We start from the raw sequence: 21541 nt of genomic DNA on the forward strand, positions 1-21541 counted from the left end.
TTCTGAGGAAAAACATGCATCTCGGAATAAAAACTCAATTGCGAACTGACATCTTGCAAATCTTTGTTAATTTCTCGCAGTTCTGTCTGTTTTTCCTCAGAATACATTTATATAGTCTAAAATTGTATTTTTTTTTATTCCATGGTGGAAACATGTTTCCATGTATCGTCCAGCTCCCTGAATAAAGTTGGATTTATAAGTATGTCCAACTATTTCTGCATGCATACATACAGTATTTTCACGTAAAGCAATATATACTATATACACTATGATGAAATTCAATGTTCATATACTAAGAATTCTCCTGCTAAGAGCGTAAATGTCTAAAGTTAAATGCTAATAGTAGAAAGAGTTGTTTTAGATTAATTTATGTTCAATAATTTGCATATTAGGTCAGTATTGTTGAAAGGGCATTTCTTAATATCGCTGCACGTTGTGTAGGGTTTGTGTGAACTCACTCCTACTTTCTATTACATTTACATTTACATTTATTCATTTAGCAGATGCTTTTATCCAAAGCGACTTGCAGATGAAGACAGTGGAAGCAATCAAAAACAACAACAAAAAAGCAATGATATATAAGTGCTATAACAAGTCTCAGTTAGGTTAACACACGTAAAATGGGCTTTTAAATAATATAATAAATAAAAAGAAAATGGATAGAATAAAAAAAAATAATAGAGCAAGCTAGTTAGAGGTCTTTACACATACACACACACACACATACATATACAATTGCATAATAAATTTAAAGATAATAGAATACAAAAAGATTAGAAAGGTAGTTAGATTTTTTAAAGAATAGAATTAGAATAGTGAGTGTTAAAGTTCGAGGGTCAAATAAAGATGGAAGAGATGTGTTTTAAGCCGATTCTTGAAGATGGCTAAGGACTCAGCTGCTCGGATTGAGTTGGGGAGTTCATTCCACCAGAAGGGAACATTTCATGTAAAAGTCGGTAAAAGTGACTTTGTGCTTCTTTGGGATGAACAATCAAGCAACGTTCACTTGCAGAAGCAAGCTTCTAGAGGCACATGAGTCTGAAGAGATTTTAAAAGATTTTACCTTCACTGAATGTAGCGTTGCTGGAAGGTAATGTTGAGTAATGCTAGTCCATCAATCAGCATGTGTTTCAAAGTTGATGTTTTTTACTCTATCAATAACGTTTTGCTTTTCAAGCAGGAATAAGCTTGTTGGCCAAATAGTCCCTTGAGGGATGAGACACTTGTTAATTTCCCTTAATTAATGAAATATAAACGGTTAAACTTATAAACATGTATACCTACTCTCCATAAAGCCCGTTTTACAAATAATAATGCATTCAGGAGATGCTGTGATGCAATGAGTGCTTTCCACATTTTTAAACGTTTAAAATACATTACAATAAATATTTTCTATCACTCTTGAAATGACATGTACACTAAATAATCTAACCCTCATACTTGCATAACATAGCAGTCTATTTATTTAGTGGACCAAGTTGAAGCCAGTATGTATATTAATGACAATATGGGACAAATATAATGTAATTTAGTTGCGGCAGTTGCAGCTCGCTGCCGTTAGATGTACAGTAAGACAAAATGATGTGCACAGTTATCAAAGTCGCGAGTGCATATACAGTCGTGGGAAACAATGTGTTCGGCAATTGAAGACGCGACAGCGCAACAAGTTTGTGGATGCGCGTCAGTTGGAATCGTCATTGGTTCTTTTAATTGTCACATTTAACAAAAACCCACCAATCCAATCTTAACAAATTAGAATATTGTGTCATGCCATGCCTTCAATATGGTCTCTCAGTTTGGTTCACTGGGCTACACAATCATGGTGATCTGACAGTCATCCAGAAGACAATCACTGACTCCCTTCACAAGGAGGGTAACACACAAACATTCATTGCCAAAGAAGCTGGCTGTTCACAGAGTGCTGTATCCAAGCATGTTAACAGGAAGTTGAGTGAAAGGAAAAAGTGTGGAAGAAAAAGATACACAACCAACCGAGAGAACAGCAGCCTTATGAGGATTGTCAAGTGAAATCGATTCAGGAATTTGAGTGGGAGTGGACTGAGGCTGGGGTCAAGGAATCAAGAGCCACCACACAACTGGATACAGTTGTCATATTCCTCTTGTTAAGCTACTCCTGAGGCGTCTTACGGAGAAGAAGAACTGGTCCATTGCCCAGTGGTCCAAAGTCCTCTTTTCAGATGAGAACAAGTTTTGTATTTCATTTGGAAACCAAGGTCCTAGAGTCTGGAGGAAGGGTGGAGAAGCTCATAGCCCAAGTTGCTTGAAGTCCAGTGTTAAGTTTCCTCAGTCTGTGATGATTTGGGGTGCAATGTCATCTGCTGGTGTTGGTCCATTGTGTTTTTTGAAAACCAAAGTCATCGCACACGTTTACCAGGAAATCTTGGAGCACTTCATGCTTCGTTCTGCTGACCAGCTTTTTGAAGATGCTGATTTCATTTTCCAGCAATATTTGTCACCTACCCACACTGCCAAAAACACCACAAGTTGGTTAAATGACCATGGTGTTGGTATACTTGACTGGCCAGCAAACTTACCAGATCTGAACCCCAGAGAGAATCTATGAGCTATTGTCAAGAGGAAGATGAGAAACAAGAGAGCAAACAATGCAGATGAGCTGAAGATCACTGTCAAAGAAACCTGGGCTTCCAGACCACCTCAGCAGTGCCACACACTGATCACCTCCATGCCACGCTGAACTGAGACAGTAATTAAAGCAAAAGGAGCCCCTAGCAAGTGTTGAGTACATGTACAGTAAATTAACATACTTTCCAGGAGGCCAACAATTCACTAAAAATGTTTTTTTGTTTTTTTTTGGTCTTATGAAGTATTCTAATTTGTTGAGAGTGAATTAGTAGGTTTTTGTTAAACATGAGCCTAAATCATCACAATTAAAAGAACCAAAGACTTAAACTACTTCAGTCTGTGTGCACTGAATTTATTTAATACACAAGTTTCACAATTTGAGTTGAATTACTGAAATAAATGAACTTTTCCTCGACATTATTATTTATTGTGTGTGTGTGTGTGTGTGTGTATATATATATATATATATATATATATATGTGTATATGTGTGTGTGTGTGTGTGTGTACAATAGCTAGCTAGACAGATAGATAGATGGATAGAATTGTATTTTAAGAAACTATTAATTGTTATTAAATATATTCACATTTTAATCTCTTTGCTCTCTCTTCTTCTGCTCTCTGACCCTCTGCTTTTGCTGATTCATCCCTTTCTGCTATATTTGCCTGTTGACGTGCTGCCATCATTCATACAAACACGTACATGACCGAGTGAATGACCCTGAGTGTCCTTCGAGTGCAGAAAACCACATTATTGCACCTCTCTGCTTATGTAACTATTTAAAAACGCATCTGGATCACTTTGTCTATTTTGAAAATGTATGAAAACATTATAATATTAGCGGAATGCTTAAGCTAAGGTAATGAAATTGCACCCAAGACCGCATTTAATTGATCAAAAAAGTAATAAAATCAGTAATATTTTAAAACGTTATTACTATTTAAAATAGCTGCTTTCTATTTGAATATATAGTCAAATGTAATTAACTCCTGTGATAAAAGCGATAAAAATGACCTATTTCCATCCTAACTATCCGACGTAAACGTAAAAATGTCTAAGCAGAATTGGGGGATGGCGAGGATTATTGATACCACAAGGTGTTTTCGGTGCTCTTAAGATCAAACTTAGATTCAAAACAGCAGAGTGAAATCAAAAACTGATGAGCTCAGGGGAAGTTATTTAAGAAGACAACAGGAAATGCAGTGTTTAGGTGCGAGGACGTGCCTTACATTCATCACAGCCTCCGAGAAAGAGCAAGAGCGACGGAGAAAGGCGAGACGTGCTGTGTGCATTGAGAGAATTACATTTTTCTTTCTATTTGTGTCTAAATGGATGAGTTGCAGCAGACAGTGAAGGAAAGGCATCATCAAGTGTTTAGCGTGCATGTTCCTCCTTCAGTGATGCAGCTGGTTGATGAATTTCCAGATTGAGAAGAGCTGAAATCTAGTCCAAGAAGCAGCTCAAATATAAGAGAGGCTGCATTTGTGTCACGTGTCTTGGTCACAGCGTTATTGCCAGACTTCCTCTCATCTGTTATGTCATACTTTAATATAGTTGCTGGTGTGACTTGAGTTTAAATGAAGTATTCATGTAGATATCAGAGCCTTGTCGTCAGTAATAGAGAAACTTCAACTTATTCATTGATTTATTTGATACAGATATGGTTTTTAGGTTGTGGACATTTAGCATTTGCTTGATTTTATGTAATTTATTTATTTATTATTTTTTATGTTGAGCGATTAAGCCAAATGGTTGAATAGAAAATTAATTCTGTAGACTAGTATTAGTAGTAGTAGTAATAATAATAAAAAATAAAATAATAAAATAATATATATAATAATATATATAATAATATATATAAATATATAATAATAAATATATATATATATATATATATGCACATTCACAATTCTGTCTACTGATATTTTCTTTACATTATATTTTGTTACTATATTGCATTTTTATTGTCTATTCTCTTTATATATATATATATATATATGTGTGTGTGTGTGTGTGTGTGTGTGTGTGTTTGTGTGTGTGTGTATAAATGTATATGTAAATGTGTTTTATTATTTTTTCTTTTAATAAAATGAAAATTATATAAAATAACATAACATACAAACACATACATACATTTCCCCCACTATTTTATTGCATTAAAATAATTAAATATATATAAAATGTAACGCCATGTAATATAATTATCTATATTACATGCCTCTAAATATTATTTAATAAATCACTTTAATTTAAAATAAATGTGACAAAGCAAACAAAGCACTCCTAAAGTCATCTGTGTCTATTTGTCATGAAAATTCTGTCACATTGCAAATAATCTTTAATGGTCCTACAATATGCTTCATTTAATTCATGCAAAATATAATTCCTGGTTTCTCCATTCTCTTTACAAGGTTGAGCGTGACCTGAACATGTTTTCGTGAATTTTACCCTAACTACACAGCCAGCTCTTCCACCCGTAGAGGAGTGTCAGTTTACATACCAGCTCTTCCTGCAGTTAGATAACACCGACAAGCTATAAGTGGCCCTTTTTTAGAATATATCTATATTTAATTTCCAATGATTTTCATGCTGTTTACCTACATTTTGGGTTCTTGTTCTAAACGCAGTGTTAAATCAGTCCATATAGCACATATGAAATTGTAAAACCACAAAACCTAATGGCCTCACACAGGAATGTGAAGTATGCGAGGCAAAGGAAACCAAGAGCAGCCAAAGGGGGGATTGATTTAATGTCAAATCCTCTCGTTTTAAAACTAGAGCATTGTGCATGCTACAGTGGATGTAAATGCATTCATGCATGCTTAGCATGCAATATGCATTAGTATCTGAGTGAAGAGTCTGTTTTGTGATGTGTTTAAGTGTTGCTTGTGTGCACGTCCCCCCTCTAAACAGAGCACAGTGGCTTCTTCCATAGTGGGAGGTGTAGTTCTTTGGAGAAGTCACCGCAGATCAATGAACTGAGCGAAACAGACGGGCTGGTCAAGCCGACTATAGCAAGCGTCCGTGGGATATAAACTGCTCATGCTATTATTTCTTCCCTTGTCTAAAAGATACGTCAAAGTGAGACTCTATGACAGCACTGCTCCGTCTCTATGGTTTATAGAGCCACTGATACAACTTTACCCTCCTGGATACACGAGAACGTACGCAATAGAAACCTTTGGTAGAAATTTATTCATCCTTCAGTGGATATTCGTTTGTTAAGGATGATTTTTGCTAATTCTGGACACACGTTGAGGACATCGCATAATCGTAAACAGGTAAAACCTTCTTTGACTTTAATTGTGGGCCTCATGGTTATTTGTTGTCTAAAGTTGGGTTTTAAAGTCATCATTTGAAATGATCCGGGCTAAGGTGTTTGTGGAAACTGCTATTGACACTGTTATTGTCATTTGTTCCATTGATGATTGATGGATGAAAGACTACTAGTGTCTAAAAGCAGTACTTCCATGAAACGAAATCCATAAAGAAAAGCTGTCATTGGTTCCCTTCCAATCAGATGCTCCCCTCCGATGGGTGTGTTTGTTGTGCTAGTGTTTAGTTTGATTGTGTTATGGCACCGGATCTCATTCACAATTTTATCACACCTTTCCCCTCTCCCAGTTAAACCCCTCCCACCAGTTTAAAAACAGGCCTCTATTTGAGCAAGTTTTTATGTGTTTTTCATGCACATCGATGTATCTTGCACTGATGGGAATCTACATTCACAGCCCTGCCTGTCTGTTCTTTTGATGGACTGTTTGGTTTCGCCGGTTAATCTGCTTTATCGTCCTGTAAAGGTCAAAAGTCACCGTGCTGAACACGAATGACACTCTTCATTAAATCCTTCATGTGCACTTTTAGACTTGAGCATGCCCATGCCATATTTCAGCCTTATTTTGCATTCAGAAATTTTTATGAGAATGTACAATATAGAAACAGAAGTCGAACGATAAAAGATCATTCATCCATCGGTTGTTATGGATTATTTGTCCAAATTCCGTCAGTGAGAACGTTGCATAATTGAAAACAGGTCAAAATCTTATTGTGGTTCCCATGGATATTTGTTCATTATAAAGTCTAATGCAGAAAACGTGTAACATTATTGAACATTATTTTTAGATTTTTCACTCTGTCTATTATTTTTAGATTTTGCATATAGAAAATGACATTTTTTTATGATAAGAGCGTACAATATGGAAACATTTGCTGGATGTGTATTCATCCATTGGTTGTTTTGGATGATTTTTGCCAATTCTGGCCACACTGTGAGGAGAAGAGGTGAAAATAATATTGAACTTTAACTGTTTTCCTCGTGGTTATTTCCAATAATGCAGGCTTTTGAGTGAAACCTCTAAAAGAACAAGTCCAAGTCAAATTTCAGCCTCATTTTCTTTATTCTTTTGCGTAAAGAAAATTCTAAATTTTAATCATGGAAATTTACAAAATAGAAGCATTTGGGGAATGTAGTCATCCATTGCTTGTTGTGGATATTGTTTAGCAAATTCTTCTACACAGTGAGGATGTTGCATAATTGAAAACAGGGAAAAATCTTATATTATAAAGCCTTTTGGATGAAACCTATAAAATAATATGCAAGTCAAATTTCAGCCTTATTTATAGAGTTTGTATAATGAAAATGACAAATTGTAATGATAAGAACATGCAAGATATAATACATTTCAATGTTTCTAATTTATATATCCTTTGGATGTTAAAAATATTTTTTGTGAATTCTGGCCACACGGTGAGAATGTTGTATAGTCATAAACAGGTAAAACAAAATCTTGTTTGACTTTAATCGTGGCCCTCATGCTCTTTAAATTGCAGTTATAAAGTCTTTTGGGTGAAACCAACATGTCCAAGTCATATTTCGGTCTTATTTTTAGGTTATGCATAAAGAAAATGCAAATGTCTATGATGAGAATGTACAAGATTGAAACATTTATCCATCCATTGTTTGTTAAAGATAATTTTTTTTTGCAAATTCTGGACACACATTGAAGTTTATGCATAATGGTAAATGGGTAAAAATCATATTTTGACTTTGATTGAGGCTCTCATGGTTGTAAGTTAGTTTTTTGGGTGATACCTGAAAGCGAACATGTCAGTCATTCTTCAGCCATATTTTTAGTTTTTGCATAAAGAAAATAACATATTTTCATGACATTACACACATTTCCCTTTCAAATTGTATTCACTTAAATGCCAAAAGGCTATGATATTTACTTATGCTGTATTTGTTGTAACTAATTTACATTGAAACATTAACAAATAATATATCTCAGTAACAACACACAATAATAAGGAATGATAAAGAAGCTGAAAAGTAGCGTCTGCATTACAATAATGAGGATTTATGCTACTGGTGTGTTTAATTTTAATGAAAATAAAATGTGAATGACATGCTCCCAGTGCGTCGCCTAATGATGAAATTTGATTTATCAGCAGATTGACTTCTTGTTAAAAGAGGAAGAGGAAGGGCTTGGTAGTCACTCGAGGATTATGCATATTTTCATAGGCTGTTTAGCAGCAGAGCTGCATCTCTCACAGGGTTAGGGCGGTTACTGGAAGTTCAGTGTATTTCCAGCGCGGATATGATGGGCTGGCTAGGTCTGCGCTGCTCTGATAAGAAGCCAGTCTCTCCCCGCCAAGCTGAATAGTCAAACAGATGTGAGATACAAACAGGCTTTGAGTTCCTAAGAAAAGCCTGTTCCACTCTGGGAATGTGTGGGTTTCAGTCGGGGCAGAGGACCTTCGAGGGGAAACACTGGCTTCTCGTCCTCAAAGATGTTCTTTGTCCACTTGCAGGCCGAGTTCTTGCCTCATTTCCTGTTTGCACGGCTGTTTCTCCAGTGCAAAGATCAGATGAGCTGTCTTGTTTTGTTTTTGAGGTCTGTCCTGACGTCGAAAAACAGACGAGGTGTTTTCTTGGGAAGTGCACGGATATTTATTTGAAGTAAATAGAAATGCGACACAGCTTTCGGTCTGATATAGGAAAATTCACCAAACTAATCCACTTTACTACTTTACGTGTCATGAACTGCAGTTTAGGATGTCCAAACGTGATGCTGTTTAAACCATTCACTTTGTGAGCGTTTAAAAAGGTTAGCACGCTTCAAGGACTTCCCTCTTGACCAGAAACGTGACTAACTGTGCCATTTTCCAGCGTGTCCTCTCAGAACGCTTGACTAATAGCATAAAGTCATTGTGCTTTACAGGAAGACAAGTTTATTTTCATCTAAAATAGAAACCAGGGACATTTTCTCAGAGATCAGGGAGGCAGTGACTTCTCCGAAAAAATTATAGGATGAGAATGCGATCTCCAAAATGAAGGAGGGAAATCATCATTACACAATCAACAAGAAACCAGTACTATGCATTTTCTAACGTTTATATTAACATACTAGTTATTACAAAAATGTCATTATTAATCATGTTTGACTGAAGTTCGTCAAGCATTTATTTTAACTGCTTTAAAAATTTGCAGTAGCCTACAAGAACAAAGCAAAAACAGTATTTCAAAAGTTGTTTTAATTACTCGTTTTTCACTATCTAGTAGTGACACCAAATAAATCATCTCTCTTGCCTTCCTTTAGCTGGTTACATTCACATTATTAATGTGAGCTAATGCATTTAGTATGGTGTGAATGGAGGCTAAAAGTGACAGCTTTATATTGTTTTATTGTATTAAATTCTTCTGAAGCAATTTAAGAAATGCTTTCAAACTTGAGTTCAACTTGATTAACTTTTATCCTAGCAAACAGGGAATGTTCTCAGAACGTTATGGCGAGGTTCTCTCAAAGTTATGAAGAAACGCTCTTCAGTAACGTCTCAAAATGTTACCGCAAGAATCGTCTTGATACATCTTTTTGTTTCCCTGAACCTTCTAGTTTTAGTATTTTAAAATGTTACAATTTTTTTCAGAACATTCCAAGAACATTCAAAAGTAACATTAGCGAAATGATACAATTGAATGTTCCTTTAACACATTCACATAAACCCAGAAGAAACATATTTAAAATTTGAGAAATGGCTTTCAGAAACAGCTGGGATGTGACTTAATTATGTATTAAAATGCATAATATTGGTTGTTTGCTAAATTAAGTATCTGTTCCTTATGCCTTTAAACCAGAAACCGTGTAATAACAATACTTTGCTGTTTAATTTCAGAAGCCTCATAGAAAGCGCTTTTATCACCCTGTTAAATGTTTAGTATCAGCAGTGTTGGAGCGATCCATATCGAGGCAGATTTAGATTTGCTTTTGACCTTTAATAATCCACCGCCGCCTTTTTAAACTCGAGCTTGTCTTATTTATCCAGTCTTGTGATCACTTCTTTACGCAGCTGCATTAGACAATAGCAGAAAGAGCAGCCAAAGGCTTGCCAGGCCTTTTCAATAGGACATTGACCCATAAATGCTGTCTTTGTTATGTAGACCTTCAATGAAATTCAGCACTACTGGATTTCCTGGAGCGCAGGTCTGTGGTTTTCAGCACTTGCCAATCTTGGTCATTTTCACTGCTGTCTCTGCTTTTGTGTGGGAATAAAAGGGAGAGTTCAGCCTAAAATTAAAAGTAGTCTTCATTTGCTCACATTAAACCTGTAAACAGGAGAATGTCCAAGCTCCTGTTTTCCATATTCGTGAAAATGGATTGTGATTTTTATATCGTCATTATCCAAAAAACCTGCAAACAGTAGCTTATATGATGGTGAGAAATATTACATTTCAGTCTGCTCTTCACACAAAGCTGTCACATGGCTTCAGAAAACAAGAAATGTTGCACATAAATCATATGAATTACTTTTAGCACGTAAGAAAGACAATAACACAGAGTCCAAGGAGGTTGGAGGTGCGTAAATTATAATAATATTGTCATTTGCGGTGAATTGTTCTTTTAATTGTGAGTCGATGTAAACAGCAATGCTAAGTGAAAGCATAATATAAAATAATATTCATCTAAACAAACCCTTGGCACTATTCCCAAATATTTAATTTAACATATACGCCTCATATGCATTACAAACCATGTTAATATGCTATTATATGAGTGTTGAACTCGATTTAGAGTCCTTTGCTCTCAAATGAAATCTTGCATTTGCATAAAAATTGCATAATGTGGAACATTAAAAAAAAAAAAAAACTGGTCTCAAATGATTTTCCTCTGCTAAGCCAAGCCATGTTACATGTTTATGTCTTTAGAAACTTGCGCATTCACTTTATTTTGAATCAGAATGATATCTATATCACATAATTCATGCAAAGATTGTTGCATACAATACATCAAATATTACCTCAATTTATTAAATTAGTTAAATAGATTTCAGGACTTCAGACGAAGACAGAAGTGGAAGATCAATGCCTTTTCCCAGTACTTATATCACTGTAAAAATGATTTTTCAAAGTCTCCACAGATTATTGGAACTATAAATATATCACTTCAGTCTTTCTAATTTTCAGTCTTTCTAATTTTCGGTGTGCCATTTCTTTCTAATTATTTGTGGAAATTTACTAGCAATTTGAGATAACTGCTCCAAAGTAAATCCAAAACCAAATTCTGTGAATAAAAAACAGACTTCAGCTTAGATCCTTTATAAAGGTGTTTTGGCTTTTGGTTGATGGAAAGATGATGAGTTCATGTGACATGAAATAATATCATGTAAAACCTGAACAACTTTAAGTTGGCTTGAGAAAGCCTGACCAGAAAGTTTGAAAAGTTTAGAAAGTTAGAAAAATTTGAAAATGTGAAAAGTTTAAAAAGTTTAAAAAGATTTAAAAGTTTAAGAAGTTTAAAAAAGACAGTAATTAACATATTGCTAGCATTACAAGCAAGTGACTACCATGTCATTAGCATGATTAGCAAAGTTGCTAGCATGTTGCTAGCATGATTATCAAGTGACTAGCCATGTCGTTAGCATGATTAGCAAGTTACTAGCATGTCTCTAGCATGTTTCTAGCATGATTAGCATGTGACTAACATGTTGCTAGCATGATTAGCATGTCGCTAGCATTATTTGCAAGTGACTAGCCATGTCGCTAGCACAATTAGCAAGTTACTAGCATGTCGCTAGCATGTTGTTAGCATGATTAACATGTTTCAAGCATGACTAGCATGCGACTAGCATGTTAGTTTGCTAGCATGTTTCTAGCATGATTAGCATGTTGCTAGCATGATTTTAGCATGATTAGCATGTTGTAAGGATAGATAGATAGATAGATAGATAAGAAATATTAGATAGATAGATAGATAGATAGATAGATAGATAGATAGATAGATAGATAGATAGATAGATAGATAGATAGATAGATTAGATGAGTTTGAATGAGTTTAAATTGATTAGCATCGAAGCTTGATTGAGTCTAAAGGGATTTGGAGCTTCGGTCATCTGAACATCCTGTCAATGAAAGTCTATGGGATTTTTATGATTTTTAATCTTAATTTTTATGAAAATCATCAGTCCAATCAGTTAGAAAAGATATAGCACACCCGGCGGGTATAGGCTGAAGAGCTGGGCTGAGTTTGGAGTCTGTAGAGTTAACGCTCTAGGAGGAGTAGCAGTTGCAAAATTTTGGGTCAGAAGAAGAAGAAGACGAAGAAGAAGAAGAAGTTTAAATAGGATTTCAGTAGGATAACAAATGGATTGTATTTTCACAATGAAGTTTCTGTTAGTTTCATGTTGGATCAGAAGTTGCGTAAAAAGCAGGATGGGAACACAGGGGGACAGTTTTCCTCTCTCTGGATCTCGTTCAGTGAACTGTCACTGCTGCATTCCAGAGATTCCGAACGCTTCCTCTTCCTTGTTACTTCCACAAAAGAGAGAGCGGGATAATCACAGTTGAACTGCGAGGGCACTTGAGCAGGAAGACCTCCGAAGCTCAGAACATCTGTGTCCATACAAACAGGTCGGAAATGATGTCTTTACCACACAAGAACTCCTTTATAGTGCGAAGAATGAAGCATTGCCGTTCAGAAATTCCCAATCATTTTCACTGCCGTTGGCCTCGCATTTTGGATTGAATCTGTTCTGGTTAAACGAAAGTTTGGAATGGATCTGCGTGACATTTACTCGATGTTTGTTGCAGTGGAGCGTCTTTTATTTGAGACTCTTTCATACCTGATAAAGCTTGAGTATTTTGTGTTGACTTTTGTTTTACATAGTTCATATTCCTTCCATTTTGCTCTCAGAAAATACTGGATTAAACGTGTACAAAACATGCACGATAAATCGCAGTTTCACCACTGTTATGACCAGAAAAACTTTATTGCATTCGTGAGAAATCGATCCAAAGTGCTAGTTTTCACTGTACAATGACTTAACTATTTCATGCCTGATAAAGCTTGAGTATTTTATGTAGTTGACTTTTGTTTTACTTCGTTCATGCTCCTTCACTTTTGCTAAATTTTGCATGTGTTCAGAGCATGCATGATAAACCACAACAATTTCACTATTATTATGAGCAAAAATAGCTTTATTGCATGCGTGAGAAATCAATAAAACTTTCAGGTTTTCACTGTACAAAGATTTATCAGTCTCTTTTATTTTTGAGTTCTTCGTGTTGTAGGCTTTTGTTTTAATAAAAAATATCTTGCAAAAAATGCAAATGCAAAAGTATATAACGTCCTGCTTGTGTTCTTTGTTTTAGATTGTGGTGAAACACTTTAATTGGAGCATCAAGTTGTTTTCTTAAAGTAAAATGTAATATTATAATCCGTGGAGTTGCATTGACATTGACATCGCAGGTTTTAATTTCTATTTCCAAATCGGTTCAGACTTTTTGTTATTGCATTAAATTTATTTAAACCAATGATCGAGTTTAAATAGTTGTCGGGAAGGTAGAGAAAGACACACTTGGATGATCTCTGGCTGTTCAGGAAAGGGTTAATATTGGTTCCTCATTGAGTTGCTGTGTGGTTCTTGATGATGGAAATGTGGCGAAAAAAAACATGAAGACCCTATGATATTAATGACATTTGAAGTAATACCCTGCAAACTATCGTGTTAAACAAAAGAGTGTATTTTTCTCAGCAAATCAGTTTAAAATGTGCATATGAATAAAATATAGATCCAAAGATGACATGTGAAGAATCTCTGATTCATTGGATGAGTGTTTCATGAGAGAATAGATTTGAAAGGTTTTACCTTAAAATGAAAATTACGAAACACACGGGTCCTTGAGGCAAAATCGTTTCCCGTGAGAAGTGGGACTTTGTGAAATTGTAAGTCTCTAGCTCACACGGTGTAGCAGGGCGGACGTTTTGAATGTTGCAAATTCAACCCAAATTATAATGAGTTTTTACCACATTCCTGATGATCCTCTTGAAGTTGTTGCAGACCTACCTAGAAATTAAATTCTATAGAACAAGAAGGATTCACCTGCATTGAGAGAAAACTAACAGCTTTGGGTCTGTTGCTTATCAAGCTCATCCAAACCTTCAACAAAAGTGTTCAGCGTGTAGAAACGTTCAGTGCCGCATTCGCTTCCTTTAGATTCCCGAAGCGTCTTCTCCATCAGCTGTGCTCCGAGGTCAGAGCTTCTGGCCCCTGAGGAGCCTCTTTATGCTGACAACTGCTTTCTGAAGAAGAAGAGACTGCACTGCAGATATGGATCACAGCGCTGCCAGATACCCATCCTCGCTCTGACTAACATGAGAAGAGTAGCATTACAGCCGAGGAGGTTCAGGAACAGATCCTCTTCACTATAGGTGTGGAGGGAAAGAGCGATTCATTGATTCCTCCAGCCTTAAACCATTCTTGTTTGATCCTCCAAAATTCAGAATTGGTTTTAAGTCATAGAATTAGTCATTATTTGCGGTTAGTCAAAAGCTGAACATTATAGAACAGGCATATTTCCTATTTTACGTTTTTTACGAGATTTGTGTTTAGCAAAATTCTACTTTTTGACAGATTTGCACTCGTGCACGTTTGCTGAGAATTTGAAATGTATCAAAATGTATCAAACTTTCCCGTTTGCTTTTATTCTTCTGTTTTAATGATCTATAAGTTCTCAAATTGAGCTGATGTTTGGAGTTTGTTCTTTTAGAATAGACTTGAAGTGTTTTTTCCTTTTTTCTTATGGTTGTAGAATTTGTAAAAGCAGCACTTTTTTATAATGACGCAATTATTATATATTTTTTTTTACCAAAACCAAAATGACCATTTTCATTCTGTCAGAAAGCTAAACTGAAAGGGTTTTATTAATAAAATTAATTCAGAGTAATGGTTACTGAAAACATTCAAAATAAAACGTATTCTGTTGGTGAGTCAGAACAGACATATTTTACATTTTGACATGTTAGTCTTTACAAAATGTGTGCATTAACCATTTTAACTTGCATGCATGCACTGTTGTTGAAAAATTGAATTGAATCAAAATTAGTTTCTGTTTCAAAATCAAATAAGCTGTAAGGGTCTAAAAGTGATCACATTGGTTTCCTGTTTTGCTTTTATTCTTAGGTTTTCTCTATAAGTTCTCAGATAAAGCTGATGTTTGGTGGTTTTTTATGCAGATTAGTCTTGGAGTTGTGTTTTTTTAGGGTTGCATAATCTGTAAAAGCATCACTTATTTGCAATGATGCACTGAAAATAATTTTTAACCAAAACCGAAATTACCATTTTCATTCAGCTAGAAACTGAAACCGAAATGGGTTTTATTCATAATATTCATGATTATTAATTATGTATATTGATAAGCATGTGCAAAACAAAACCTATTCGGTTGGCTGTCAGAAAATATTTTTTATATCTTACATTTTTGTGAATGAGATATATTAACTCGCCAAATGTCTAAAACCTTTTCAGAAGCTAAAATTTCACTTCTAAATGTATGTTTAATTGGCCTAGACCAGTAATATTTTACATTTCTAGTTTGCATTAAAATCTGCAGAAAGGGTTTAAACAGCAAAATGTGTTCAGATGAGCTTTAAATATTACGAAAACATCATCACAGTAGCCCAATGTAAAATAACAGCATGCAGGTTGGAGTAATGGAGTAATAATGTAAAACAATGTGTAAACAAAGGTACATCACAGTTGTTTAACGTCTTCCTAAGTGTGTTTCATGAACGCTGCAGTGTGACGAAGGTCTGGGCGGTGTTACACATTTCATTTGGATTTACTTTTTGCTTCTCTGTTTTCTTCGACCTTGTTCGTCTCTGACCACGGTTTGTTTTGTGTCCTTCCCTCCAGCCCCCTGTTGGCCCCGCCTTCCACCCGATGGCTCCGCCCAGTCCTGGCACCAACAGCAGCACCAATCACAGCAGCAGCAGCAGCAGCACAGCCGGCTGGGAGCAGCTCAGTAAAACGAACCTCTACATTCGTGGTTTACTGCCAACTACCACTGACCATGACCTGGTCAAGCTCTGCCAGCCGTGAGTACCACCCTACATCCACCTTCAGACGTAAATATTACGATCGAATACTGCCGGAAGGCTGAGAAATATCAGGATATTCTTTTCTTAGCTGCAGTATATCCTACAATCCTCATTAAAAGAGTATTGAAATACAGGATCAGTTGCAGGAATAGTTAAATGTCCTCCTCACCCGTTTGAGATGTAGATGAGTTTGTTTCTTCACAGGAACAGATTGCATTCCATCACTTGCTCTGCAGTGAATGGGTGCCGTCAGAATGTCAGAGTCCAAACAGTTGATAAAAACATCACAATAATCCACAGCACTCCAGTCACTGCAAAAGATCCATTGGTGAAAAAAGTGATGTACATTTCTCCAAATCTGATGATGAAACAAAATCATCTACACCTTGGATGTCCCGAGGGATGAGTACATTACCAGAATCAATTTTCATTTTTGGGTGAACTATAACGTTAACAGTTTTAAGAGATGTTTTATTTAATGTGGAGGAAGATAAGATGAAGAGCGTGGCCTCCAGCGTCCCGGTTTGCCCGGATGTGTCTCATTAAGCCCAGTTTCACTGCGAGACGGTGGCTCCTGGAAATGGAGATTGATTACTGTGGCCATAGGTCTAATGCTTACAAGGTCATCGTTGTAGTCGATTCTCAGTAGTTTCTGAATCAGTGTGCAGTTATTGCTTGATGAACGCTTCAACATGTGGTTGGTCTATCGATCAGAGGCTCTCTGTTCAGAAAGGGAGGCACATTATTGAGTGTAATAGCTTTGCTTGAGATCTAAGGTCTGGTTCGCACTCAGTGCAAGTTCAGCATCTGTGGCGTGGTGCCGATTATCACAGAAAACGTTTTGACTCATTTTTTTTTGTTTAAAAAATAAAAAGGCAGAAATATGTAAGCTTGTGTGTGTGTGTGTGTTTTATATCTTATTATCTTTACTGTATATGTTATTTATATCTAATATATCTTATAACATACTATAGTGTACATTTTATGCCAATACAAGCAATCAGGGAGTGTTATATCCGACTTATGTGAATTATTCAGTAACAATGTGTTTATTATTCAAGCTGTAAACTTTATCTATTAATATTCTATTAATTACTGTTAAGTTTTCGCCGTCTCTTTTTGGTGTCTAGTATTAAAGTAACCTACATTAGCTATGCACATTTGATGTTGTTGAATTTAAAAGATTGGATACAACTTTACACATTTTCACATTTTTATTCTCTCACACTAGTCTCATGTTAACATGTATAAAGTCTTAAATCTACTTATTTAATAATATCTAAAACTATTTTCTCAGGATGTATGACATATCGGAATCATATTGATTATCAGCTAATATGACAGATTATTTAAAAAATGTATCATTATCAGTGTATATTTTACATATATTGTCCAAATATTGTCTAATAGTGCAGGCTAATTTCTCGTACTTTTACATTTCGATTTCCCTCTAGTGCTCTTATCTTTAGAAAATGTTTAATTTTAAAATTAGTAGTTACATAACCAATGTAATTAGATCGTTAAATGCAATCTTAACAAATCTAAAAAATATTATTCATGCATAAATTCACTTGCAGCATCTAAACAAGTAATTTTCATTTACATTTATAAATGTATTTATTAATATAGCTTTAATATGGGAAATATTTTGATTATTGGCCATCAGATAATGAATTATTGGTTATCAGAATATTAGTTATTTGTTAATATTATTATTATTATTTAAATGTATCATAATCAGTCTATACTTTACATATGATTCCCAATATTTAATTGTACATGCTAATTTCTCCTACTTTTATATTTAGATTAGGTAGCATCTTACATTAATTACATTAACAATTTTAAGTTAAGTTTTAGTCTTTAATAAACCTGAAAAATAATTTAGATTTTTTTTTATGTCTAAAACAATTGATTTTCCTTGTTTCGTTTGTAATATATCACACTTTTTCAGTTTGTGGCTTCTACACTTTGGCATTTCTTGCTGCTAATCATAAAATCTTCGTCAACAAAAAAACAGTATTTTGGTCCATTCTCATGGTTTTTAAATAGTTTAGTTGGGTTTAATTTATATATTTATAAATGTATATTTTGGTAGAATTTTAAAATGGGCCATTAATTGATTATTGGCCATGATATGATAATTGTTGGCTGATTTGTATCAGCCAGAATTTGAACATTAGTGCACTCTGTATATTTTTGTGCACTACCGTAAGTGTATTAAATACTGTTTTTTATAAACTAAGGGATTATGCAACAAATAATTATCCCACAAATGCTGTCCATTGCGCTTCACTTTGATTGAACCCGAAACATTTGTCACTTGCAGGGTTTTGTAGGAGTATTTGGGACGGTGTTGGATAAATAAAGGGCCATTGGCCGCTCTCTGGTCTTAGTTTTGTAATCTCACTCATCATCCTGGCACTGCGGCTCAGGGAACGCTCATATTTCGGTCATTGTGTGTCAAGGGCTGCTGGGTGACTTTCCCCTCTAAGAGGTCTGGGATGAATGCCATCAATAAAAGATGAGGCATATGCTGCGTCTCTCTGAGCCTGTTGGGTGATATAAGTGATTTTCCAGCAGAATCAGAGGATTCCTGTGAGCGAAGGCACTAGAAGATTGACAGATCCACCACACTGCTTTACTGCAGACTCAAATGACACTTATGTTATGAACAGAAGAAGAACATGGTGTTGTGAGTCTGATTTTGAGTGGGTGAGATGACCAAACGCTATACGTAATTACATTATTATATCACAGGATCTAGTCATGTTTGCTGAATTCAATGCAATTTATGAATAAATAGTTGAATTCAATTGACTATCTAGTCTGCTCATTTCATCGCGTTTAACCACAGCTGTCATCGGTTTGATTATCTGGCGGTGGCAGCAGATATGTGATCAGATTTCTAATTTGAGGCTATATGATGTCGATTCTGGCACCCAACATCACAAGATGATATTTTAAGATCCTTACGTAGCCGAATCTGCACTGGTTTGAGTAGGCCGCCTCCAGTTTTCCCTTTGTTTTGACGTCGGCTGACCCTAGTTACCTGTGATTGGCCTGGCCGTGCGTCACTCAGAACACAACAGGCCAATCAGAAGAGAGGCTCATGAATATTAATTACACAGGCTAAAATCGACCTCTTCTTAGCAGAGCTCCTGAGAAAGGAGCTGTACAAATATAATGAGATGGTTTTTGGTAATTACACTGCAAATATATATTCTTAAGGACATCAAAACTTAAAATAAAAATCCAGAAAAGTGTACAACATGGGACCTTTAAATAACACACGAAAGGTGCTTTGTTTTGTTTTATTATTATCATTTTTGCAATTTCATTTCATTTTTCAAAACACAAACTTCAAATGCAATGTGCTTCATATCATTTGATTATTATTAATTTTTTATATTTGGTTTTTGTTTGGATTTGAAACCTTAAATTAGTGCAAAAACAGCTTCACATTATGAAACAGTTGGAAACGAATCTACATTGAAAATGATTTGAAGCACATCAGCACTAAACACTACTTTTTGTTATGCAAAACACTCCTCAATAACAAGTTCTTCCTCTTGATTTATTTAGGACACATCCCGCTTTGAATTTTTGAGCACTCTATATTTGTTCTTTGCGGTCACATGTAAATTGAATAAAGCAGTCCATCCAGCAGATCATCATGTAAAGGGTGTAGAAAAGTATTCAAAAGTGTGTGGTCGTTTTGTTTGTATCTTTTTCCCACCCGGCTCAAACTCTTAAGAACAAGCTCTAAGAATGTTAGAGATGGATCGTTTCAAAGGACCACAAGGTTTGTTTTGGTGCATCACTGTAGCAGAAGCACAGAATGATCCAGTTACTGAACCACGGATGGTGACTGGATGAAAGACCACCGATGTGACTTTGAAGTCTCAGTTTCCTCCTCCGAGCCCTTCATCAAACTTCCTCCCACTAATGTGCGTGCAAACACACACACACACACACACACTTCTTAGGAAAAACATGGCCATTTTGTTTCCTAATTAGAATCTGATTATTAAACAATAAAAAGAAGGACTCAACTATATGTATATCTGTGCTTTCTCTGCCTATATATATATTTGTATTTGTATTTGTATATATACATCAATATGCATTTACATTATTTAATTATCTTCTTAATTAATATTTATGTAGTGATAAATAATAACTTTATATGTATATATATATTTGTTATAACCTAAAATACATAAGAATATGTTGGTTTCCAGTAAAAATATTGATATATATTCATGTTTATTTATTTATTATTATTTATTTTATTTTTAATGTATATATATATTAAAAGTTAATATAAGTTAATATATATAATAGTTAATATGTAACCTATTTGCTTAATAAATACATGCATTTTCATTTTCATTTAAATAAATATTGATATATATATATATATGACATCATGATTCTGTTTTTCATTTATTTTAGTTGCTAAATAAGTACTATATAATTTAAATATAATGCATATTATAATAATGTTTTATGACACCTACAAATATGTTGCTTACCACTGAAATGATTGATATCTATATTAATATTGATATGTAATGTATAGCACAACACGTATACTTATTTTTTCAAGGCAACAGAGTTACCTTTACATGCATTCATCGACTCATGATCTTATTTTTTAGACTTGAGAAATCTTCAATTGTAAGCATGTGGAGTAATTGGGAGTGAGCTAATGTGTCACATTTATTGGGACAATACTATTCAATGCGTAGGCCAATGTCTTTGCTTCTTTTAGAAATCAGCTTTTGATTTTGCATCACTGCAAATAACATTTCAAATCTCAGACTGCATGTCTTGTGATGTTCACAGGTCTGTCCTCAAAGGAACTGAATCAGCGTCTTTAATTAGAAAGCTGCTGCGGTTTAAAGAGAACGGCTCAGTTCATGCATGGCTGTGACTGAGGCTCTGGATTAGTGTTGGGCTTTTCAGTGGTGTGATCTTCTAACCCTTCACTAGATTTAGCTTAATCTCATCCTGATGCCTAGAGCGACTTGTCCTTTAACCTTTGGGATGTAACCTTTTCCAGGTCACTTCCCTGGGAACGATATGAGGTCAGAGATATCAATGTCATAACTTGAGGTTATGGAGCTTTGAGAATCAAATAAAATGACCATGAAACCTCAGATCATTGTGCTGAGTCGATCCTCCATTCATTGGCTTCAGACGACTGCTGATATAATACTCTAAGGGCTGTTTTATAGTTTTATATGCTTCAATATTTTTAAGCCTTTTGATGAAATTCTGCATCTTGATATTTTTGTATTTCCTCAAACTGCCTGCTTAAAAATGATTTTTTAATGTACTTATTTACTTATTTATTTCAGCCATCAATAGTCAAACAGTCACTATTGCCAAATAGATTGAAATTGAAATGACTAATATCAGCAAAATTCAGCTATTACACTCTGGGAGTCACTTTAATAGATTTGCAAGCCGTTAAATTAAAAGTGCAGTTTAACTTGAAGAAACTGTGACAGAAATATAAGTCTATTTTACAGTGGAATGTATTTCTTACTACTAAT

General features: G+C 35.0%; 1 protein-coding gene across 3 annotated transcripts in view; it reads left to right on the top strand.

Annotated features, from left to right (window-relative positions):
• The window catches only part of LOC128020278 (RNA-binding motif, single-stranded-interacting protein 1), a 60885-nt gene that overhangs the window by 9067 nt on the left and 30277 nt on the right, over nt 1–21541 (top strand). For 2 of the 3 annotated variants that reach the window (XM_052607114.1, XM_052607115.1), the window contains exon 2: nt 15793–15974. In XM_052607114.1, the coding sequence (XP_052463074.1) occupies nt 15793–15974 (182 nt within the window). Of the gene's footprint in view, nt 1–5567; nt 5886–15792; nt 15975–21541 lie in introns of those variants that run through there. The other variant, XM_052607116.1, reaches the window with a different exon arrangement.

Source organism: Carassius gibelio, chromosome A9 (genome assembly GCF_023724105.1).
Source record: "Carassius gibelio isolate Cgi1373 ecotype wild population from Czech Republic chromosome A9, carGib1.2-hapl.c, whole genome shotgun sequence".
NCBI classification, from domain to species: domain Eukaryota; kingdom Metazoa; phylum Chordata; class Actinopteri; order Cypriniformes; family Cyprinidae; genus Carassius; species Carassius gibelio.